Genomic DNA, 26,053 nt, shown 5'->3' with positions numbered 1-26,053 from the left:
CATAGGATATTTTGGGGCTCTAAAAGTCAATGTACACCAAAACAGATTGTATACAGTACGTGAGGTCTAGAAAAAAAGGCTCTAATCTCCCGTAACAAACCTTTTTATAGCCCATAACATAATTTTCAAATTAAATATTTTGGATTTGCCTCCACCTCTAATCATACAATATATATTGTTCTACCACTCTCATATAGCAAAACCAACAATCCTTCTAGCCTACTGAATCGTACTAATTTCCGTGCCATGTAAACATTAAAGCTACTGTAAGTGTGGCTATGACAGATAGCTGTAAGAATACACCAAGCACAATTCTGATAAAATATGGGACTGCATAGCCATAGACCAGTCAAAATGCCGAAGTGGACGCCTATCCACTACCAGAAGCACCTACAATGGGCAAGTGAGTATCAGAAATGAACCATAAAGCAAAAAAAAGGTGGTTTGATAAATTGTATTTCCTTTTACATCTTGTGGATTGCCTAGTCCATGTGTTCTGCTTACTCTGTAAAGAAATGGCTCCAGGATTCACTACGGGAAGAAGGGAAGCCAATGGAGACCATGTGATGTTGTGGGTAATGTTTGACTAGGAAACTATTGCTCTTGGATTTACACAGATATTACTCTCACACAAACCACCTATCTAGATGTTCTTGCAGATCAACTACACTCCTTTATGCTAATAGTATTCTCTAAAGAGAAGGTGCCCTGCCGCACTGCAAAAATTGTTCAGGAATGGTTTGCGACACCACAAGGAGTTCATATGGCCTCCAAAATACCCAGATCTCAATTTGATCAACCCTATGAGATGTGCTTGAAAAACAAGTCAGATCTATGAAGACCACACATCACAACTGTATGTGTTGCTTTCAGATTAATTCTGTTACACAGTTTTGAAGGTGACTCTACCAGGGTGTTATCAGCCAGACCGAGACTGAGGTTTGTTCCACTGTGACCACAACAATATGAAAAGAGTTAAATTGTTTTCAATACTGCAAAAATGTGCTAAAAACCATATATAATTATCACAGCAAGCCACTAGAAAGAAGTGGGAGTTTCTGAAGTATAGATGTTAGCTGCTTCCCTGCACATTGTTAATTTAAGTAACCTGTGGTCCCGTGCCTAGAGAGAGCATACAAGTACAAAGGTGACATGCAAAACGACTCAACAATGTTATTGTATTGCTGAAGTTAATTCTTGTATGAGCATGGCCAACGTTACAAGCAGCTTGAATATTACTGATAGGAAGCCGGCCAGCTGTGAGTTTTTTATTCATTACTTGGAAATAACTCCTGTTGTTTTAAATGCTTTGGTTAACATCACAAAGAACTGAAGGATAAATGACTTCAAGAGAAAACTACATATTAGACCTGTTCAGCTACAGGCAGTCTCGCCTTTCTTGAAAGTGGCAGCTTGATAATAGCCTCAGCATTGTAGTATGTTCATATTATAAGCAGGCAATAATAACTCACTAATAAAATAATTAGAAGGTTCCAAAAACATATGGCGTATAAGCTATTGTGCTACTAAGTCCTATCAAGCCTTGCAGCACACAACTACATTGGACTGATCAAGATAAATGACAGACGTAAATTAGAAATGGATCCTACAAGAGTGACAAGAGATGTGACAAACGCTACCTTAGGATGTCCATGGACACTGTAATACTGTAGTCCTTTTCTTAAAGGGAACCTGTCAGCTTGAACATGCTGTCCAGACAATAGGCAGCATGTTGTAGTCCAGTGGGCGGTCTTATTACTGACTGACAGATAACTATCAATCACTGATAGGACCGCCCATTCACTGATAGGACCGCCCACTGGACCTTGAAGCTCAGAATAAGCAAAGATGTAAATGAATAAAATATTAGTTGTACTGAATCTTTCCCCATAAAACTATATATCCGTCTACTGAACTCCTCCTGTTCTGTAATATGCTACCTGCAGACAGGACGGCATGTTCAAGCTGACAGGCACCCTTTTAAATTAGTAGAAAACTCTTCTTTTAAAAATCATTGGACATGTTGGAAAAAGTTATCAGAAGACCTTCTCCTACTATATGTGATCATCTGTCTACAATAAGCCCAGGTTCATACACTACAGTCCGGAGAAGAATGAAAGCCAAATGGAAAATTAGGATAAATATTTGCTTAATAGTGTTGTCCAACCAAAAAGCACTTATCACCAATCCCTCAGTCCCACAGAAGTGAATGGAGTGCTCATCACACATACCTGTTCCATACACTAAGAAAACTTGGTGGTGCGCCGTCCTCATGATCCCTGGTGGATACAGTTATCAGCTATCTTGTGGATAGGAACTAAGGGTTTTTAGTGAGATAACTGCTTTAAAGATGTATTTAAGCCATAGCAAGGTCACTAAGATACTGCTCACATCCAGGTATTCTGAGGAGAACTGCAACTCAAGTGATGGGGCTGATATCAAACTTGTATAGTTTTTTTTTTTACTATACTACTCTTTTTTTTTCAAAGACATTTAATTTTTTTCAATTATTTTCTGCGGTCATCTTGTGCGCACAATATCTTTATTTTTCCGTCGACGTAGTTCAGCGATGGCTCATTTTTTGTGGTATGCCCTGTACTTTCCGCTAGTACTAATTTGGAATACGTATGATGTTTTGATTGCGTTTGATTGAGTTTTTAATTGCGTTTTTTCTAGGAGACAGGGTGACTGAAAAAGTGCATTTCTGGCGTTCTTTTTTTTTTCCGGATGACGTTCACCGTGCGGGGTAAATAATGCACGTCTTTGATAGATCGTACTTTTACAGATGCGGCGATACCAAATATGTATTTTTATTTTATTATTTAGACTTTTTAATTATAGATATGGCAAAAGAGGGGTGATTTAAACTTTTATTACTTTTTTTTTTTTTACAATTAAAAAAACTTTATTGCTTTTTTTTCACTACAATATGCGATACTTTGATCGCTCCTGCAGTATGACGTAATGCTACAGCATTACGTCATACTGCATTCTGACAGGCAGCCTATCAAGCCACCCCACGGGGATGGCTTGATAGGCAGTCTCTCAAGGCAACCCTGGGGCCTTTTAGAAGGCCCCGGCAGCCATGACACCTGCACAGCTCCCCCGATCTCACTGCAGGGGGGGGGCCGTAGGGGACCCCCGAACAGCGTTCGGGGCCTTTAAATGCCGCTGTCAGAATTGATTGCAAAAAAAAAAAAAATTGCTAATCGGCAATTGTTTTAGCGATCATCGGTGAGTCCAAATGTGCACCCATCATGCGCTTTTCGGGCACTGCTAGCTACTTAATAGTTTATGCAAAATGATCGATCAAAGCTATCAGCTTATGAGCAATCTTTTAGCGATCATCGGCTCGTGTAAATGGGCCTTAAGGCTATATTCATACATAATATTTAACCCCCTTATTTTACGCCAGCTACCGCAAAACTACAGGAGAATGCTATGGCTTTTGCCAAATAATGACACAATTATTGCAACATGACTGTCACTTCTGAATATACCCATAGACCCAGCCCAAATAAACTAGATCTCTGCGGGTATCACTGTAGCCTGGGTCAGAAGCTGTATTTCTGCACAGCTTATGGGTATATTTAGATGTAGTGGCAATGCTCCAGACTAAAAAAAATTACACAGGAACCATTGGCATCTAGACGCCAACTTACATTTTAAAAAGATATATATGCGATAACGCATGAAAAAAAAAGTGTGGAAGAGCCCTAACTGATATGATTTATCATGGTACGGGATAAAAGTGCATGCATATTACTTTTGCACAAAAATGACATCTTATAGTTCCTGCAACTGCTTCTTATTTAATTGTGCAAGAGAAGCAGCATAGCTGCCGATAAATAACTTCTCATTTCCTGTATCTACAGGAAGTCTGCGTTGGTTGGCATTTTATCCAATGACTACACAAGGCACATAATCGGTAATTAATATAGGCTGGTTCCATAACTTGGAATACTTCATATCGTAATGCTATGTGAATCCAGCCTGCAGCAGGGAACCACGGGCAATATGATCTATGACCATCCACTACACAAGGATACATCAGATCATACCATGCAGCCATTCACAGCAGCTCGCTTCCTGTTTTCTTCTACAGATAGTTCAGGAGACTTCTGCTTTTGTTATTTAGCTACTTTTCCTTAATTAGAATAACAGGGCAATCTGCAGTGGTTCCTAAAGGTCCATTTACACGCAAAGATGATCGCTCAAAATTCGTCAGAAACTGACAGTTTTGAGCAATCATTTTGCATTAGGTACTAATAGGCTAATCAGCCCATTAGTAGCTAACTAGTTTCATTTGCATGTATTTAGAGAACAGCTGGTGGTCTGTTCCCTTAATACATCGTTTTTGTTCTGCCACTGGCTGCATACAGTGCTATCAGCGCTGCCCACATAGAACACAACATGCGGTCCCTCTTATCAGGGATGACGGTTTTTATTCCTACTTCTTTTTTTAGTCCCATAAGAGACTTGAACTTGCAATCGATGGATCACTTATACAGTATACTGCAATACCATTAGTATACTTCCTTAAGTTCCAATACCTTGTTCTATTCTAGCTTGTATTTCTCAGGGTCGTCTTGTTCCTATAGTTGTTTAGTCCAGTCGTGTTTCTTAGCCTCTAGTTTTCATCTTTATTCATTGTTTGCATCTGCCTAGCCTTGGTTCATTGTTCAGTTTGCTTCTTTGGCTTTTGTCTATTAGTGCCCTCTTGCTCTCATGTAGGGAAACCTATAGGGTAAACTGAGGATGTCTGAAGGACAGTGGTGTCTGGAGTTAGGGTCAGCGTCAGAGAGCGATTACAGAGAGATAGCATCATGGATAGGGTTTCCTGGTTGTTATTTCTGTTATCAAATGCTAAAGTCTCCACATCACCTTCATCAACATCTTCATTCTCATCATCTGATTACCATCACCCTGTGCTCCATCATCATGGTAAGGCTCTAGTTTTGTATTAGTGTTTTCTACTGTGTTGATATGTGCTTCATAACTATTATTCTTGTGAAGAAGATATGATTGTTACACTTTGTGTCTCTATTGTAAGTCCTGATGGTATATAAAGTACTGGGAGACACTATAAGTACCCAGAAAAGGCAAATAGTATAGGTGACTTCAAGTTCTATCATTTACCATCCAGTCATTGTTGTTGCAATCAATCACTAAGTAGGACCACCCACTGGACTTCGTAGCCTGCCATGAGCAAATACAGTACAAGTTTTACTGAATCGTTCCCCACAAAACTATATATCAATCTGCTCAGCTCCTCCTGCTCTATATCATACTGTGCGCAGAACTGTTTCCCTTCTAATTTGGGTCATCCACAGAGCTCTTCTAAAGTGCATTATAGCTGAAAACGGCATTGATATTGTGGTTTCTAAGCCATTGTTTTTAGCCACTACATACATGGGCAGTTTGTAGCCTTTAAAAAAAGTAGAATGCCTCATCAGAATGAAGCCTTAGACATTCACGGGTATAAAGGAAGCAACAAAATACATTCATTTCACTTTCTAAGTTCTACCAGATAGGGGGCACCAGGGTTAATATGAAAAGCTGTAAAATGAAATGGAAAGCAGATGTAAGCCCTTTAAATGAGGAAACATTAGATCAGGGTTTATTGCTTTTAAAGTGGCATCGTTTCATTCAAGAAATACTCACACTATTATAATATTTGCATAGATATTATACCCCCTGAGAGTTCTGCAAACAGGTTGATCTATGTATCCAGCAATGTTCAGAGATGAAATTAAAAAGTGCACAGGATGCAGAGTTTAGAGAATGAACAAGTGACTGTCAGTAGAAAATGCTAAAGATAGCTACAGGCGTAAAGCTTCTAACGGGCTCCGCAGGAATCGCGGTACGGTTTCTACAGCAGAGGCCGTGGAACAGGAAATCTGTCTTCTGATTGAACTTTGGGTGCAAGACGTGATCTTCTCAAAATCACAACTCCTATCCTGGTGATGACAAGAGCTCTGTTACAGTCAGAAGCTGCCGCAATGTCTTCATGTCAAGCAAAGGGGAGATGGAAGTGCAAAGACGCTGGATATACATGTGGACCGCTGATCCCTTCGTTACTTTTCTACGCTATTCAGATGACCTGAAAATATATATAGTCTAAAAGCGAAGAAAAAAAAACAACAAAAAGCAAATGCGTATGATGTGCATCAATTATTAAATAGGCAGTCCAAAGTATGACAAATCCTAAACTCATTTGTATGTTTATGCCACCCAGCTTAAGTAGCCAAAAACAACACAACATGGTGTCTGGAGCGAGGGAACCTAAAGCTGCCGGTATAAATTATTCAGAGTGTTATCTTCATAGCCGCATTATATCTCAGCAGGTGTAGCTTGATAAATCCGGGGTGTCACAGGTAGATTTCTGCACAACATGCAGTATGTTTATAAACCTATGCTGCTGAATGAAGAAATGATACATTCCTGTTTACATACACAGGGGTTTGCTGCAGGTATTTCCAGCCATGTATCATAATACCAGGCTGAGAAGTTGTATCATCTTGGACTGTTTGGATACAGTATCTATTTCTTGCTACAATGATTTCACAGGAATCATACAGCTATAGACAACAATTAAGGCATAGTGCCCACGGCCGTGACGGGCTCCGCAAGCGGAATTCTGCAGCGGATCCGTCATGGTGCCCCCCCAGGACTCCATACTCACCTCTGGATCCGCTGCCCGATGTCCCGCATCCCATATGACATGCCCACAGCGTCACATGACATGTCAACCGCGTCATATGACGCGGGTATCAGTGGGCGGGGAAGCGTTTTCACGCTATCTACTGCTGTGCCACAGCAAAAGATAGCGTGACAGATGGCTTCCATTGACTGCAATGGAAGCAGTCCAGGCATACGCCCGCAGCAAATAGAACATGCCGCAGGTGATTACCAATGAGATCACGGGGCAGAATTCCACAGTAGAATTCCGCACCATGAGCATTGCGCTAATAGGTTCAATAGAACCTAAAAGCTGCGGGGCAACGCCGTGGATTTCCGCCACATGATACGCGGCGGAAATCCACTCGTGGGAATTAGGCCTAAAGGGAACCTGTCACATTCCCACTGCACTATAAACTAAGGGTGTGTTTAGACTGGCCAATTCTCGTTTGCAAGCGTGAACGAGCCAATGACGCCATCACTAGTGCAGCCTCTATCGTTTATAGAGGGGATAGCCATGCAAACTTGCTCGCGATTTGTTCAGATACGAACAACTGTAACTTTACACCACACCAATTTGTTCAACCAGAGATTAATTTTTTGGTATGTTTAAACGAAACGACGAGTGACTATTTGGCCAATAATCGTTCCATGTAAATATACTTCTAAAGAATAGTTGATTATTGTCAAACAGTTATTGGATCGAGCGAAAGCTCCCATTGTCCAGTGTATAAATGTGCAGCTAGTGAACAATCAGCAATAATTCTCTCGTTTGTTGCTGATTTCATTGTTTGTCGGCAGAACGTCCACTGATGTAAACAGGCATCTGTAGTCATTAGTAAGAGAGACAGTAGAAGAGAAGAAAGACAAGTGATCTCACAAGTGCTTGCAGTTAAAAACAACCCATCCAATTATTGTTACATGAAGTCTTGCTAACATTAATCACTGGCTTAGATTGTCAATCGTTTAAAACAATGTATCTTCGTGTATGAAAAGATCCTTAAAGTGCTTTCACACAAGTGGAAATAGTCCACAATCATCACCGCAACATGCAGCAAATTCCACACCAAAATATTTTATGTGCGGAATTCTACGGTGGTAGCTTAAGCTGCGTCAAGCGGTGCGTCCTGACATAATAATTCTATCCGTGTGAAAGCATCCTTGTTGTTGTTAACCATTTAGTCGTTCGCGACCCTAAAGGTGAGTTCCCCCCATGTTTTTCGGTTTTGCACTGCTTCTTTCAGTTATGTAATATCCATGCAAGTATCGGCTCTGACAGTATCAGCCATCGTGTTCTTTGGCGCTGGGTCTTCTCTTGCCACTGATCTGTCCAAGCATTATAGATTTTTCTAGCGACTCTGCTCGCAATACATGGCCAAAATACGTGAGCCTGAGCCCGGTCATCTTGTCTTCGTGATCCTGAGCCTGGTCATCTTGCCCTCCAGTGATATATCGGGTCTTATTTGATTCTGGACTTCTCTGTTTGTTACTCTCGCCGTCCAGAGCATAAGCAGCAGCTTTCGCTAGCACCACAGTTCAAACGCATCAATCCTCCTATCAGCTTTTTTCACAGTCCAGCTTTCACATCCAGTCCAGCTATGGGGAAAATGGTGGTTTGCACTATCCTGTGTTTAGTTGCTATACCGATATCCCTATTTTTCCTGATCTTGTCCATGTTCAGCATTGCTCATCACCCCAATGCTATCCTACATTTTATCTCTGGTATAGATTCTCCAGCCCGGTCAATTTTCAAGCCAAGGAAGAACAAGTCTCGCACGCATTCTATGACCTCATTGTCGATTTAAAATTGGCCTTTTTTTGCAGTTGTCAGAATTTTAGTCTCCTTTAAATTCAGGTAGAGGCCCATTTTTTTGCTTTCAATTTTAGGGTGCATTCACATGAACGTATATCGGCTCGGTTTTTACGCCGAGCTGATGTACGTTGTCCTCATCTGCAGGGGGGGGGGAGCCAGGAAGAGCCAGGAGCAGGAACTGAGCTCCCGCCCCCTCTCTGCCTCCTCTCCACCCCTCTGCACTATTTGCAATGGGGGGAGGCGGGACAGGGTGGGGCTAAGTTCCGTGAATTAGCCCCGCCCCTGTCTCTGCTTACCCATTGGGTATAATGTTACATTTGCTGCTATTTTACTTTTATCACTGCAAGTAAATGTTTTCTCCTTTAACTAGGGCTCATATGGATGTCCCAGTTGCGATGGAAAACTGTGAAATTAAAAAAAAAAGGCACTGAATGTCTCCCAGACATCTTATATGATGTCATGTGAAACACAGATAGTAAAAAAAAAGGTAAAAAAATGTATTTAAAAAAGAAAGCAACCCACCGCCTATACCAACCTAAACCATGGCCATATCCGCTCTGTAATCCAAGACTATACAAATCATATATCAAAATGGCAAACCAATTCCTGTACTTTATTTTAGTGGAAATATAATTTTAAAAATAACTATAATTTTATTTTTTTATTTTTGTGGTAAACTATTAGTGGCTATGTGTTCAACTTTTTGAACAGATTACCACTAGAGATGAGCGAGTACCCAAATGCTCGGGTCCGCGTTATTCGAGTCGAGCTTTTTGTAAAATTTGAGAGCTCTACTCGACTAACGAACCCCATTGACTTTAATGGGAGACTCGAGCATTTTTGTATGGGACCCGCCCGTTGCCGAGCTTTTTTTTTTGTTCGTGTTCTCTCTCTCTCCCCCTCTCTCTCTCCTTCGCCAAGCCAGCCACAAACTACCATTGACGTGCACAGCGTCGCAGCGGGTAGGGGTCAAAACTGACACGTCGTAGTGCGGAGGGGCCAAAACTGGGGCGGGGTCGAACACAGCGTGATGCTCACTCGAGTAGCGAACACCATTGAGTATGCTAATACTCGAACAAGCATCAAGCTCGGAAGAGTATGTTTACTCAACTCTAATCACCACTAATAAAATGAAAAAAAAAACTGAAAAAAATTCCCAGTGAAAAAGGTATTAAAAAATAGATCTATAGGTCACAAAAAAAAAACACAGCAAAAATAATTTTGGCAGCCCAAGAAAAAATAGGGCCATAAAACCACCATGTGTAAAATAAGTAAAAAGTGTCTGGTCGTTTAGGACTGAAAAACTCTGTCCTTTAAAGGGGTTCTGACATAAAAAAAAATCCTATACTTACCTTCTCCTCCCCCGTCAGTCTTACCAGATCTTCTCCTGGCTCCTCCAGTCCCTCGGGTCACCTCACCTCCATCTGGCCGGATCCTCGGTTTTATTGTACCTTGATGTCGCCAGAAATGGTGCCAGTGGAGCAGTGTAAGGCTGCTTGACAGCCAGGTGGCGCCCCCTATTTGTGATTGGCTGCAGGCCTGCCTCCACTTTCTCATGCTCACAGGTCCTGGCAATCAGCACTGGTGGCACTCAGCACTCGGGTTTCCACAGGAGAGTTTCTGGCTGACATGTGCCTTGCAGGGTTTCCAGAGGAGAGGGTCCCGCTGACATGTGCCAGGTAGAGGCCGCAGAAGTCAGTGTACCCATGCCATCTCCCCTTCTGTGGCCACTGCAATTGTCCCAGCTACAGCGTGCAACAGCTGCGGCACCCTGCTCCTGGCCCCGCTCTGACTGTTGCCGGCGGCGCAGTGTGAGATGCGTTGTGACTGTGCTACACAGCCAACTCCCATCTCCCCGTACAAAGCCCCCACGCCGTCAGTGTCCCTGGTGCACCTTTAACCCACCTGTGACCGGTGATTGGAGTGCGTAAGGAGCCGCAGCTGCCAGGCCGACCAGGGCAGGCAGAAAGGAGCGTTGTGCTGAGGAGATGCAGGGGACAGGCCAAATACCCACATAATTATGGAAGGGAGCGGAGTGGAGCCTGTCAGTGGTGAGCACAGTCCTGAGGTGCCGCAACTCAGAGCCCAAGGACGACGGTAGACAGAACGGAGCACAGTGCTCAGGGGCCGCAGCGGACAGGCCGATACTCACTGCCAGGACCTGTGAGCCCAACAAGGGGGAGCGCGGCGTGCAGCCAATCAATTGCAGGGGGCGTCACCCGCCTATCACAGAGCCTTACACTTCACCACACCCACCATTTCCGGTGGCGTCAAGATACAATAATACCTGGATACTCTTTTTCCTGTGACGTAGCGTACATTCTCTGCAGTCTTCTTCCTGCAGATCAGTGTACCTGGTCACTAGTGACGTAGCATACATTGCCCTTCAGGAAACAGAATGCCGGCAATGTATGCTTCGTCACAGGAAGAAGAGGATCCGGCCGGCTGCAGGTGATGTCACCCTAGGGACTGCAGGAGCCAGAACATCGGGGAGGGTGAAGACCTGGTAAGTAGACTGCCTGGGGAGGAATATGTAAGTATTGATTTTTTTTTTCTTCCGGTGACGGAACCCCTTCAATGGGTCAAACAATCACTAATGCGAAAACATACAGTTTATACAATTAGGTAGTGGAGCTTTTAACTTTTACTTTCTAAAAAGTGATAACATAAAATTATTGAAAATGATCTTCCATAAACCCATTTATGGTACCTGCCCTTGAGTGCCAACTTCAAACACAGTAAATAACTATAGACTATATATCACTGTCATCCATGGCTTTTATCCCATTGTTATCAGTATTTTTTGCTCACTGCATGTGTACCACTGGTAATGGGTTAGGCCACACAATCATGCATCACCAACATAGAAGCGGTAACACTGAAGAGCTCAACGACTGTCATAGCATACAGCATGGTTAAGTAAAAGGAACCTCAGCACAATAAATGTTTCTCCATAACTCTTGGAGTAGGATTGGGTTTTCATAGTGATCTGAGAAGCCTCAGATCACTATGCAGAAGGCCAAGTCTTGGCTCGCGGGGCAGGGGCGTAACTGTAGAGGACGCAGGGGATGCAGTTGCACCCAGGCCCAGGAGCCTCAGGGGGCCCATAAGGCCTCTCTTCTCCATATAGGGAGCCCAGTACTATGAATAAAGCATTATAGTTGGGGGCCCTCTTACAGGTTTTGCATTGGGGCCCAGAAGCTTCAAGTTACGCCTCTGTCGCGGGGTGTAGTACAAAGAAGCAATGAAAGCGTATTCTTTGAAGTAATGAATCATGCATCATAAATCAGTGTGGTAGACGCAAGGAGGGCAGTTCCTGCCCAAATTGACAGTGACAAGTATACAGTTTGGTGAATGCAAAACAAGGGTTTGGGGATGTTTTGCATGGCAATGCTTTGTGGCACCACTTTCAGAAATATGAGAATGCTCTAGTGCACAAAGTGAGATCTCAAATAAAAAAAAGTCCATGGAAGAACTTCCCTGCAAACAGTCCTGACCACATCATTCTCAATCTCACTAATGGTCCTGTGGCTGAACGAACACAAATCCTAAGAGCTATATTCTGCCCATGGCTATGAAATTATATGTTCAAGAAACATCTAAAAGTGATTTGAAGAGTCATGGATTACCCATAACATTAAAGGGTATGTTCCCATATGGCAGATTTGCTGCAGATTTTCCACAGCTGAAAATTCTGCAACAAAAGTGCATATCACTGATCTAATATCAATGACCTATCCTGAGAATAGGGGATCAGTATTATAGTCACAGAAAACCAATTGAAGGGGTGAAATCGGGAGCTGATTTGCACCGAAATTCACACCAAATGGTGCAAATTTTGGCACAGATTTTGGTGCTGATTTGCCACATGGAAACAAACCCTAAAAGGTTTTCCGAGACAATAATACTGATTGCCTATTCTTCGATAGGTCATTGATATTAGATCGGTGTGATCCAATGCCTGGCACCCCCTCATTAAACAGATTGCAGGAGCTGCTGTTCGCCAGAATTAGCGCTGCTCCTTATGTCGCAATGGCAATGCAAGAGCAGTCCCATTCTACTGAATAGGAGAAAGCTGCAGCACCATTCCAGGTGAATAAAAAGTATAGGGAGCTGCTCTAGATCTATTGCACAGTGACTCCTGCAAACAGCTAAGTAGCAGGGGTGCTGGGCGTAGGAGCCCCACCCATGTAATACAGGTGACCTATCCTGTGCATAGGACTAGTGTGCGATTATACAAACACTAGTGCTTGCGTTTTCTGATAACTGTCAAACTAAAATTTTGAATGCTGGTGCAGCCCAGCTATTACCGTGTTTCCCTGAAAATAAGGCACCCCCTGAAATTTGCAGAAGTCCCAAATATAAGGCACCCCCCGATAGTAAGGCATAGTAAAGTGTGCAGGCAAGTCAAGAGGCCTGTCCCCTGCTGCTATCCCCTGTTGTCTCCTACCTCCAGATGTATAGGTAGATCTGTAGACAGTCTGCTGTTATCCTGTCCCTGCTGTGCTGTACGAGTGTGCTGTTGTGAGCTCCCCTTGCTGGCTGGAAAAGTCCATACTGTACATTCTGTTCCTGCTGTACACGTCTGCTGTGATGAGCTCCCCCTGGTGGCCAGAAGCTACAATACCATCCCTGCTTACAAGTGGTACAGGAACTTCTGTCTACAGACAGGTACGTTACTTTACAGCCCTTATTTTATGGCTCTGTGTGTGAGTCAGGCACCCTGTGTGATTCTTAAGGCTGGGTTCTCACAGAGCGTATTTCCAGCGGAAATCTCGCAGTTTGACCACAGCGATAAATAGCGAGATTTCCGCCGGGGAAGCGCTGCTTCAAAACCCACGGCACTTAGCCGCTTGTTTTGAAGCGACCTGGCTGCACGCTTTTCCGTTTCTGTGGCCGGTGAATCCGCACCACAACACCGGCTTCTCCCAGCTTTGCTGTGACAGATTTGCTGTCCCATGTGGACGAGATTTCTGGGAAATTTCGTCCACAAAGCTGGCCAATTGAGGGATTAGCGGCCACAGACGGATTTGCCGCGGCGAAATAAGACACCCCCTGAAAATAAGACGTAGCTCATATTTGGGAGCAAAAATTAATATAAGATGCGTCTTATTTTCGGGGAAACAGGGTAGCATTAACAGTGCTTGTGTAAGAGCAACTATAGGCTCCATTCACACAGGGCGGTTCAATGGCAATTAAAACCGCACCAAAAAGTGCATTTTTAAAACTGTGTGTGTTTTTTTGCCAGATTTTACTAGAACTCTGGCAAAAACACACAAGGGTTTATCAATGCACTTTTTGGTGCGGTTTTAATTGCAACTGAACTACCCCGGGTGAATGGAGCCTAATGGCTCCTGCACACTGGCGAGGACGACATCGGGCCGTGATTCACAGTGTTCAGAGATGAGGGGATTCCCTGCAAGGATAAAGGAATCCCCTGCCGCTGCTGTCTCAGCAGAGGCAGAAGAACGCTGGCCCCATTGAAAACGAAGGGGATCGTGATCTTTACCCATTGCTTTCAATGGGGCCAGCGCTGCTTCCGCCGGCTCCATTGAAAACAATGGGTGATATCACAGAAAGAAAGACGATGCTGCAATTGTTTTTTCACGCAGCATTGCAGAAGTGAAGACATGGCAAATGAGAATAAAACCATTGAAATTCATTGGTTTCATAATCATGCATTTTCACTCCCTCTAGCAACGCAAGAAAATCGCCTGATTTTCTCGCCAGTGTGAAGGAGCCCTTACAGTGCTATTACATGCAGGCAGAGCTATGCTGATTACGGCCGGCACCTGGTCAATTTAATCACTATGACAAGTCCAGGTGCTGGAAGCAATTAATATTTCTCCACCTGCATTTTGCAGGGGAGAAACAATGCTGTGTAACAGCATCCTTAGGGTTCCGTTACACAACCGTGGTTGCTAAACACAGAGAATAGAACCCATGTCAATGGGTTCATTCTCATAAGCAGGTCCTGCTCTATTTTCCTGTGTTTTGCGCTGCAAAAGTGCCAAAGAAGTCTATGGGAGGTGCAAAAATACCTAAGGGGAAGGGTATGACACTGTGCATAATGCAGGGAAAAGAACACGTCTGGACCTTATTTAATTAGCCAAGAAATCCACAGAAAGTGTGAGTCATGTGCGCGTGTAAACTGGCCTTGCGTGCGCAAAAATTATGAGTACTATGGGCAGACACGCACGCAACACGCAGATTATGTATCTCTTCAAACCTTGTTCCTGCGCAAATCATTTATTTTGTCCTCTTTTTAAGTTTTTGTAAGCACTGCATCTTTTTGGTATTAAAGCTTAAAACCTTAATAAGCTTATTTCCTTCTTTGTTCTGAACTTATGGCCTTTGATAGTGTTAACCCTTTTACTGCTGGAAAGCAAGGTGTGAGCATATAAGGGACATATTGCCTGTTTACAATGAGTGCTGGAAGTATGTAATCTGGGGTGTATGGCCTTTGCTGGTGTATGATTTATGCTCAATTATCAACATGAGTGATTGAAAATAGATTAACCTCTTGCAGTTGCCTCTTTTTATACTCACCGGCTCCACCTTCCTGCAGTGTCCAAGGCAAAGTCAGCATGCTCACAGCAAACTTGACTCTTTTTAGAAGGCTGTGCATACTTTCCCAACGGTAACGGGGGGACCGGGTGAGTATGAAAAGAGGCTCCCCGTGTTCCATATTACCTGAACTATAAACACCATAAGTTAGTTTATGGGGCTTTTAGTTGATGACAGGTTTCCCCTAAGGATGCTGGATTCTTAAGTGTTTTTGCATTGTGTCCACAAGAATACAATTATATTCAATAGAAGAATATTAAAAAATGATGCAAAGAAATTCTTATCCACCATTTAAATTTCAGTATCAGAAAACAAGCCTGCACCACGTGACATGTTCTAAAAGCTGTATAAAACTGAAATATAATATTATGCATTCTGATACAGCAGTGGCAAGAAGACAAAAATGGAATAAACTTGCAGGCGATGACTCAATGAGACAACCTCATCTATATATAGATGCCCACTTGTGACACCCCCTCTATTATCCATAGTGGAGAGTCTCAAGGAAAGGGTAGTTCCTTCTGCAGAAGACCCAGCCCAGCATCATGTAATGCCATATTTCCCCTGCTGTTGCCTCCCAGCAAGAACAATCACAATCTTTCGAATTCCATATGAATGTCTCCTCTGCAATATGAAGAGGGCGATGTATGTGATATAAGTACGTTTCATAGTGCCTCACCACACTAAGCAGTTTCTAAGAGAGAAGCAAACTTGTTGGTGCTCTGTCCACCACGGGCAAGTTCTTGCCACCACCATGAATGGGGCACAAACTCTCAGATTGAAAGGGTCAACCCATGGCACTGCGAATAAGAAGAATATACTCTGTGGCAAGGCAAACCCTGACAGAAGTATCGAATGCCGTGTGCATGTAATTTCCTGTGATCTGCAAATAATGATACAGCTTTCCACAAGTGCTTCCTTCCAAGAATACTCAAGCTAAGCAACTGTTCTGGCATAAAACGGCAGCTGACACAAAGGAAAAAACAGCTGGAGGAGACTTTATCTGCTGCTGTCCAAAGCAATATTCCACAAGAACAGTTACATATTTACTTAAGTGATGAAGGAATTAAGAGATCCCTATGTAGACGTCTTGGCTGTTTAGGAGGTACTATTGGTTGCTGATATCATGAAAGCATTGTGATGATACAGTCCCTTGGAATATTTATGCAAAGAATTGTAAAAGCAAATACAATAAAGTCAACTGATATGTCTTGACAAAGACAAGGCTGCAAGGTGAGAAAAGAAAACATGTAAGAATGGGTAGTAAATTAACAGTATCCATGTGTTTTTGACTCATTAGTATCTTCACATGTACTAATCAAATAGATTCTAAACTAACTATTTTCAACAAACATTGAGATGGTTTTAATCTTAAAGACCTTCTGCCACCAGGTTCACGAAGATTGATTCAGAGCTGAGCTCTGAGTCACAGAGGCGAACCGTGACAGTCACCAGCGTACCGCTAGTGGTCGCAATTGCAACCCGGCCTATTAGTGAACGGGGCCCCGGCTATATACTATATCACTGCTGTGGCCCACCGGTCGGCTGTAGGTGGTACTCAGGGAGGGGAGGGCCATTAATTGGGTAGTGTGCAACCAAGTCTATGCAGCAGACTACCCCGCCACATGGTCCTCCCTTCCACTGTGAGACTGCAGTTGTGATTCGTCAGTCCATCAGTGCACTGCTGGCCATGTGATTGGCTTATAGTGGAGGAGTGGAGAAGACTATACGGTACAAGCTGATATAATTATATACAGAAGATATCCAGGTTACAGCAGTCAGGCTCATATCACTATATAAAGGGGGATGTACATCTCATATAGATAGATAGACAGACAGATAGATATGAGATAGATAGACAGATAGATATGAGATAGATAGATAGATAGATAGATAGATAGATAGATAGATAGATAGATAGATAGATAGATAGATAGATAGATATGAGATAGATAGATAGACAGATAGATATGAGATAGATAGATAGATAGATAGATAGATAGATAGATAGATAGATAGATAGATAGATAGATAGATAGATAGATAGCTATGGGATAGATAGATAGATAGATAGATAGATAGATAGATAGATAGATAGATAGATAGATAGATAGATAGATAGATAGATAGATAGATTATATGGAGCATGCTGGTATAACCTGGATATATCCTGTGCATAATCATATATGTACTACTGGTATAAGCTATATATCTTGTATGTAGTGATATTGACCATGCTGGTATGTCACTATATACAGGAGATGTATAACTTATACCAGCTGTACATGTATACAGGAGATACCCAGGTTATACCAGCATGCTCCATATCACTATAGGTAAAACAAAAACAAAGGTTTGGTCCGGTGTTAGCCAGTAGATCAATGTGTGATTGTTCCCAGCAAGAGAAGCCAAGTAATCTTGTAGATATGATACCTTTTAATGGCTAACATTTAATGTAACATCATGCATTTTTGTTAGGCATTAAAAGACATCTACAAGATTACTTGGTTTCTCTCACTGAGAACAATCACCCATATCACTATATACATGTATAACTTATAGCAGCTGTACATATATAATTATATACAGTAGATACCCAGGTTAGGGTGGCTTCATACCTGCATTGGGGATTCTGCTTTCCTGCTCCTTTCGGGGAGCACGAGAGATGGGAATCCCTGTGGCCGAAAGGCTCTGTCTCTGAATGAAACTGAGCAGCGCCGGATGGACCCCAGTGGCTATAATGGGGTCCATCCATTTTTCACCCAGCTGCCCGGCTTTTGGACGGAAGAAAAAGCGCTGCATGCAGCGCTTTTTCTTCCTGGTTTTTTGAGCTGCATCTGTGTCAGAACCTCCAACGCAGATGTGCAACCAGCCTTTGGGCTCACACCCACTTGCATTTCCTTAACGCTGCGATATCGCTGAGTTTTTTTAACGCAATTGTCTGTGCCACACGAGGCTTAGTTGTTTAGTTATTTCTGTCTGGATCTCCCAGATTCCTTTTCCTTGGATGGTCATGTGATTTCAGTTCTGTCTAGCTCAGATTTACTTGGAGGGTTATAGGTTTATTTTACAGTCAATTTCTCAGTCTGTGTGATGCTGTTACATGGATCCAACACCGAAACTGCCTAGCAGTGGATACAGAATCTCCTAACAGAGTTACTGATGATGTTCACACAACTCCTGTCACACAGTTATAATAGAAGAGATCACAGCTCATCCTCCCAACTGTATACTTATGGTCTGTAGTCTATTTAGGTGAATACAGAAGGTAATCGATAGCCCTTAAAGGGGTTGTCCCGCGCCGAAACGGTTTTTTTTTTTTTTTTCAATAGCCCCCCCGTTCGGCGCGAGACAAACCCGATGCAGGGGTTTAAAATAAAAACCGGATAGTACTTACCTGAATCCCCGCGCTCCGGTGACTTCTTACTTACCTTGCGAAGATGGCCGCCGGGATCTTCACCCTTGGTGGACCGCAGGTCTTCTGTGCGGTCCATTGCCGACTCCAGCCTCCTGATTGGCTGGAATCGGCACACGTGACAGGGCGGAGCTACGAGGAGCCACTCTCCGGCACGAGCGGCCCCATTCAGAAGAAAGAAGACCGGACTGCGCAAGCGCGTCTAATCGGGCGATTAGACGCTGAAAATTAGACGGCACCATGGAGACGAGGACGCCAGCAACGGAACAGGTAAGTGAATAACTTCTGTATGGCTCATAATTAATGCACAATGTACATTACAAAGTGCATTAATATGGCCATACAGAAGTGTATACCCCAACTTTTTTTCGCGGGACAACCCCTTTAAGCCTCCTCTAGATGGAACAATTATCGTTCAGAAAATCGAGCGAAACGGAACTATAATCGTTAAGTTTAAACGCAGGCAAACAGATGAACGATGAACAAAAATCATGAGGTTCTCGCTCGTCATAGAGTTTAAGCCGGCATAAAAATCAGCGCTGATCATTTACTTTTCGTGCAATTTAAACTGTGATCATTCAGCGCTTCACATAAGAATAGGAATGTGAAACACTGAATGACTAGTGCAAGAGAACTGCATGACTCTCAACAAGAATCGTGCAGTTTAAACAAGCTGCGCAAATGCGTATCAGAATCGTGAGATTCTCTTAGGCGAACGAGAATCGTTAGATCCACGTGCACATGGACGGATTTGCATTACGGAATACGGAACGGGCGTCCGCCTCCAGATTCCGCAGCAAATACCTGCCATCGCATGCAATGTAAAACCGCTTTTTCCTGCCCACAAGCGGAAATCAATTGCAATTTTCTGCTCGCGGGAGAAATATCGCAGCATACTCTATTTTAAGACGGATTGCGAACGAATGCCTTTCATTGAAGTCAATGGAAACCGTCTGACCTTTTGCAATCATCATTGTGGAAAGCTTGCAGGATCTGCGTCATCACCTAGCGACAGCGCAGCATTATCCGTACTGCGCGTGTGCGCTGGCGCAGCGACCGGCACATCCGCAGTACAGAAAAGAAGAATATGGACAGGTACGTGGGGGTCACTGGATGGGAACCGGGTCAACTTCCGCTGCGGGATCCTGCATGTGGAATCCGACCCAGTTGTTTGCAGCCGGCCTTAAAGGGCCATAACTCATGCTGGGCTGATGCATCATGGGACTGACTAAAAGTGAAAGTAAAAAAATCTCACTATCAAGATGGTGTCTGATAAGGGGGCTGCAGGCATCAAAGTGACTGGAAAATATAGAAAAGACCTCCAGAGCTTGGCAGCCAATAAGGTGAGGGGGGTAGGGATAAAAAGAGTTGTGTCTTCACTGGAGTGGCCCTTTAATCATGACCTGACCATCAATTATGTTCTGGCTCATTCTTCATTTCTGCCAACCATTACCAGCATAAAGAAGACATCTAGCCAGCATGTGACTACATAATACATATACAATAAAATAAAGTGGATATGTTGTTTAGTTTTTAAGCATATCTCCGAAGATGAAGCTGACTAGATATGCCTTTCCTTATATATTTTCCACCGTTTGTACTTCAGCCTTTTTTTGCCTTCAGTGCCTGTAACAGGAAATACTGTAGTTGTGTGACATCTAATAGTCACTCCTAGCGCCCTTCTTCCTATTTCTCTCTCATCCTCAGTCATATTGATGACCTACTGAAGAAGTGGAACTAGAGAACATGGCAGTCTGTAGTGTAATCCACATATATTGGAGCAGTAAGTGGGTGTAAAACAACAGCCGTCCTGCTCACTTAAATAAATTATGGCGTACTACAGTACTACAGGCTTACTTCAATTCCGCTATCAATAATACAGCGTTCTGTAGTATGAGCATGGTGGTGCTCAGATGTAAACAACTGTAGAAGTTGCGTCGCTCATACGAGTGCCATGCCCCTTCAATCAGCTGATCGGTGGGGATCCCAAGCAGCAAACCCCCACTAATCCAACAGTGATGACTTATCCTTAGGATAGGCCATTAATTTTACAATTAACCCCTAGAAGTTTAGTCCGGCTACACGAGCAGTGATGTGGTAGATGTTGTGGATCTGAACGTTTGTACACCACTTTTCTTTGCACCTTTCTATTGCTTTATCTAATGTTTGTAACCTGGATAAAAATCCAGAATAGCAACAAGCCGTGCTAATATTAAACCCTTCTGATTAGGGTTTGTGATCTCCTCTGTTGGTTTCAAGGAGCTTGTCAGCTTCCTGTTTAAATGAAGAAGAAAAATACAAGCATGTGTCTGCTAGAGCACACACCGCTCCTCCCCTTGTGTTCTTCATCCAAAAACTGAAAAACAGACAAGAGGATAACTGGACACAAAGGCTTGGAAGCCACAGCACCGGTGGAAGCGTTCCAGTAGCTCGCTCCGAGTGCATATATTACCACTGTGGTTGTGTGGCTGCGGTCTGTGCAACAAGATCACTTAACCCTTCACTCCCTTTCCTAATGATTAATGCTCACATGTCCTATGGCATATGTTTATGCCCTATTAAGTATTCTGCTTGAATGTTTTATGTACGTGTTCTTGTGGATGTCCATACAGATGGTGTTAGTAATCAAGAAGTCAATAATGTTATTGGAAATAATCCCAAATATCATAATATCCAAAAGACACTTGTATGAGATACAGAAAAGGTTAGGTTCTACACCGCTTTTAGGACTGAGTTCATGTAGCATTCATTTCCTTACATTCTGAGATGTGTTTGACAGCATAGACTGTGGTGAGTCAGTGGTCACTTATGATTTGCGGATCTGTAGGGTTAAAGAGTAATCTTCTAGTCACTTGCAGTCACTAGTTTAGAAGGTTCTATCTACATGGGTGATAGAGCGATATAGATCCAGGAAAATCGGACCTATATTGCACTTGAGAACCCGCGATTTTTCAGGCTTCTGCGATGCTGTACTAGGCGTTTTTCATGTGCGTGAAAAAAACTGCATATTGTTCCAATAGCTGAAATAGTAAAAAGTGCATCTCACTCGCATGCAAATCGCATGGCATATGAGTGCGATGCGAGTTTTCACACTGCCTTAGAAAATAATGGGCTATTCTTGCAACGGAATCACCCCATAATAGGACATGCCGTGATTTTTAATCATAGTGAGCGAAAAATCACTCATGTAAATTAACCCATTGAAAACAATGCTTTCTTTTCATGCACAAGTTCTGTTCATCTTGCAATGGCACGGAACTCGTGTGTGAATATCGCCCATGTAAATACAGCCTAGGACCACTTTCAGACACGCGTATTTTTGCTCTGTATTAGGTCCGTGTTGAGGGGGCCATAATACACAGGTAATATAAATCTATAGGGCTAATCGCATGTCTGTGTTTTTTAAGGACGTTTTCCAAAAATGCAACATGCTCTATTTTTTGCATATTTGCCTCCGTATTTGTATTCTTTTCTACGGGGCAAATACAGATCCGTATATGCTCAATAGAACATGATAGAAATCCGAAAACACATCTGAATTAAAAATTGATGAAATACAGATGCAATGTCGTGTGCAACACATCTGTAATACGGATTCGTATTATGGATATGTTTTTATACGCCGTCTGAAACCACCTTAGGGAGAGGAAATAAAAATCTTTAATTCTATAGCGCCAACCTATTCCGCAGCGCAGGAAATGATCAATGTCTACCAGGTCTCAAGTGTGAGGACCCTGCCAATACTTCCCCATGTCTCAGCTTCCTGGATTCATGAAAGTGGGAGTACTGCACTGGGATTAACTGATATCGCACTTGAATGTTCAGGTTTTAGGAGTATTTTTTTTTAACATGGCTGTATTTCTAGTCCAAAGGTAAAGCTTTGCTCCTTCTGTCTGCAGGAATCTATGGTGCATTTGGAAGAAATATGGACATGTACACAGTCCTCAAGTATGGCTTTTGGAGACTGGGAATAGTACAGAACAGCTCTGCAACTGCTGATCACATATGCTCCTGGGGACCTTATTATATAGTAGCTTTATATTGCACTACATCACGTTATATAATGTAATATGTAAATACTCTCGATACAACGAAGGTGTCGAGGGAATTAAATGGTACCCTCCATTCACTCTGGGAGTATTGAGGAGACATGATCTTCTCTCTTTACAACATTATGGGAGGGAAGAACAGGGCAGATTCTGCCTTAATGCAGGAGAAGCCAAATAAAGGGAGGGGGGTTGCTTCCTGTAAGATATCTAACCAGTCTAACAGCATCAGTCAGAGGGAAGAAGAGGGAGGAGGAGGAAAAGGAGGAGGGAGGGAGGAAAAATAGCCACTACTGTGCACATACCCTCCCCCACAACACAGAGACACTCTCAGAAGTGAGCAGCCTGGGCTCTGACAGTGTCCTGATTACACTTTACACTTGTACACCCCACCCCCAGCCTCATGACTCTATTTAACCACAAAAATCCAGTTGTCTACATTTATCACGCCTCAGACAATGCTTTTCCGTGGATTTGCAGCGAATAGCCTGTTAGCTGGCCTTATTTGTGAGGATGTGTGTTCAATATAGCACAATACACAGTATATCAGAGTCAATCTTGCATCAGGTATACAATGTAGCAATCATGTCTTTTACATTGTGCATCAAGGTCACCAAGTGACACTTTGTATCCATTTATCATCGTATTCATTTTAACTTCTAGAAAATTGCATAATACCTAAAGCAATAAGAAATGGACCACAATTAATGACTTCTGCCAAGGGGGACAGTCCTGTCCTATAGGAATGCACGGTGATCTAGTATAATGTACATACGACTGTAATACGATTATATGTACATAACTAAAGGGGATTCTTTGCAGAAGTAAAGATTGACTAACTTTTCCCCTGTAAGGGCCTTTTACACTGAAGGATATAGTTCAACGATTGTTGGATCAACAATTGAACGAGGAACGATAATTTGTTTGCTTTATGCAGACCTAAAAATCATCGCAAGTGGTTACGTGTAAAAAGTGATCGTTCACGCATCCTCATTCGCTGGTACTCTGCTCTGATAGACCGACGATCGAGCGAAGGACGAATTAACGTAAACAATTATCTGCGTGTGTAAACTGACTGCATTTTAAAGCGAATGGCTGTCATCGTTCACTCAGTCGAATGATTTCTCGTTCTACGCATAAGTTGTGGGACAATTCATGTAGCAAGTCACTTCCATTGGGAAAAAGAAATAGACATTAATAGAATGAATGCAATTCGCCTGTGAAGTCACATGTTACTTTTGTCATGTGATTCTACACTATATTCTTACTTTGTAACTATATCAGAAAGATACACGTTTAGCAACTTTTTTGTGGGTTTCTCTAATACATAAACGAAATGACTGTGATATACATCAAGATCTCCTTGCTTATTAATACACCAATGCAAAGGTATATAGCACAGCATGAGTTAATATCCCCCTCCCAGGCCATGCCTTGATAATCCATTCACCAATACAATGAGTGATCAGATCAATGTAGGGGTTAATGTGAGGCAGCACACAATGACTTGCTGGGATCTTGCTGTCCTTTGTTACATGATGAGTGTGCAGGGCACTGCTACACCCAGGGGGGCTAAGCCACTTATGAGATAAGGGATCACGACTCAAGCTGCCTTCCTGCCAATAACCACATATCAGCCAAGCATCAAGGCCAGGGGTAAATACAATCATGTAGCCAGTGGGCAACACAGGCTTCCACCTTCATATTGGCATGATCATCATAGGAAGAGTAGAGCCATAAAGTACCATATGCTGCAGCTACAAGAACAGTCACTCAACTTCCTAAGTGCCGAAAACTTTGAGGCATTGCCCATTACTGTTGGCTCCACCCCTAACCCCGCTCTGAAAACAGAAAACACACGGGATAACCCCCTCCCTCCACCTCCTTCCCCCCTTATGCCAAGCAATGAGACTCCAGCAGCACTAGTGCCCACTAGCTCCCCCTCTTACCATGATCAGAGTGTGGTTCCTGTGCTCAGCGGTGCCGCTGACCGGTGCTGTCTCTGCATCCTGCTTGCCCTGCTGTGGATGATGGTGGTGATGGTGGGGTGGTTGCTTGTTGGCACCACCAGCAGTAGAACCTGCCCCCTGGCTGGTGCCCGACTTCTTGGCTCTTTGCTCCAGTGTCCTCTGATAGAGATTCACCGTGTCCCTTCTCTCCATTTCCAGTTGCTCAGCCTGGGCTTGCTGGTACCTGCTCTCGCAGCTGACATGGTGCCTCCTGCAGCCCTCTATCCTCTGCCGGAGCCTCTCCACCACGGTGCTGTGCTTAGGAATGCTCACGCTGCTGCTGCTATTGTTCGGTGCATTGGGGGCAGCAGCGTTGGGAGGGGTATTATTACCACTGTGACTACCAACCCCAATGCCAGCGCCACCGATGCTGCTGCCCAGGGCATTGCTGATGCACAGACTGCTGCCGTTTGTAGAGGCAGCGGGGGCTGCGAAATCCCCCATGCCAGTCCCCGTGCACACTATTTTGGAAGAGAAGTTTGTAGTGCCCCCAGACTTGTGTCACAGCCCCCGGACTTGGGTGTGTGGGGGGGCTTCCTCCAGGTGTGGGCTGTTTCGTTATAAGGGATCAGGAGGAGCGAGGTTGGGGTGCAGAGCCAGCATGGATGACACCAGCCCCCAGGGAGGAGAGGTGAGAGCAGCTCTCATAGGATCACACATACAACAGGAAGAAAGTACATGAACCCAGCCAGCAGGCAGGAGTTGTGGAGATAAGCCCAGGCAGGTCAGCTCTCCTCTTCTGTCTAGAGTCCAGGAGGTCCGGCCAGTGGGTGACCACACATGACTGTCACTTGCACTCACAGCCGGGCACTCTACACAACACGCACATGCACTCACTCCTCCTCTCACACTCCCCGGCCACAGCAGAAAAGTTTACTTGTGTGTGCAGCAAAGCGTCCAAAGTACTTTTTGGTGGATCTCCTGCATATTAAACGCAGTGCAAAAAAAGGGAAAAAAAAAATAAACCAGGGAATGAACCAATAAAATGAATGTATCTCTTTCTACATAAGTCATAAATCCTCAGGGAGAGACAAGAAGAAGAAGGAGGAGGAGAGAGAGAGAGGCAGGGGGAGAGGACACACAGCCAGGAAAGTAGAGCAGTGCAGGCTGTAGCAGGAGCTGATAGAGCACGGCTGCCTAATGCTTCTGCTGCCTAGTGCTGCTGCTGCTTGTGCTGGTATTGCTCCTCCTGCCACCATCACAATGATCAAGTGCTCTCCTCCTCCTCCTCCTCTCACTGCTTCCTCCTCCTTCATGCCAGCGGAGTGATATCAGGACAAGAGCTCAGTAAACAGAAGCGAGAGGCCGTGAGGCGGCCCCGGGGACCAGGTGCAAAACCAGGAGTAGAGCCTGAGCTCCAGTACAGGAGGAGCGGAGCTGGCAGGGAGGGAGGCACAGGGCGGCAGCGAGGGAGGCACAGGGCAGCAGCTCAACTTTTGACCTTCCCTTGGTTGTGTGTGCACAGGGGAGGGAGCAGCATGGAGAGGCACACTGCTCTGTCTCTCTGGCTGAGCCTGCCTGT

The 26,053-nt window shown here is 43.7% G+C and overlaps 1 protein-coding gene across 2 annotated transcripts in view; it reads right to left on the bottom strand.

Moving 5' to 3' along the window:
* MAML3 (mastermind like transcriptional coactivator 3) overlaps positions 1-25,674 on the bottom strand; it is a 322,946-nt gene extending 297,272 nt beyond the window's left edge. For both annotated transcript variants that reach the window (XM_066573728.1, XM_066573729.1), the window contains exon 1: positions 24,472-25,674. In XM_066573728.1, the coding sequence (XP_066429825.1) occupies positions 24,472-24,975 (504 nt within the window). In that variant the 5' untranslated portion in view covers positions 24,976-25,674. The remainder of the gene's footprint in view (positions 1-24,471) is intronic.
* Positions 25,675-26,053: the final 379 nt, after the last annotated feature.

This window comes from Eleutherodactylus coqui, chromosome 7 (assembly GCF_035609145.1).
Source record: "Eleutherodactylus coqui strain aEleCoq1 chromosome 7, aEleCoq1.hap1, whole genome shotgun sequence".
Lineage (NCBI taxonomy): Eukaryota > Metazoa > Chordata > Amphibia > Anura > Eleutherodactylidae > Eleutherodactylus > Eleutherodactylus coqui.
The sequence above is the reverse complement of the archived record's forward strand: the minus strand, read 5'-3'. Positions and strand labels throughout refer to the sequence as shown.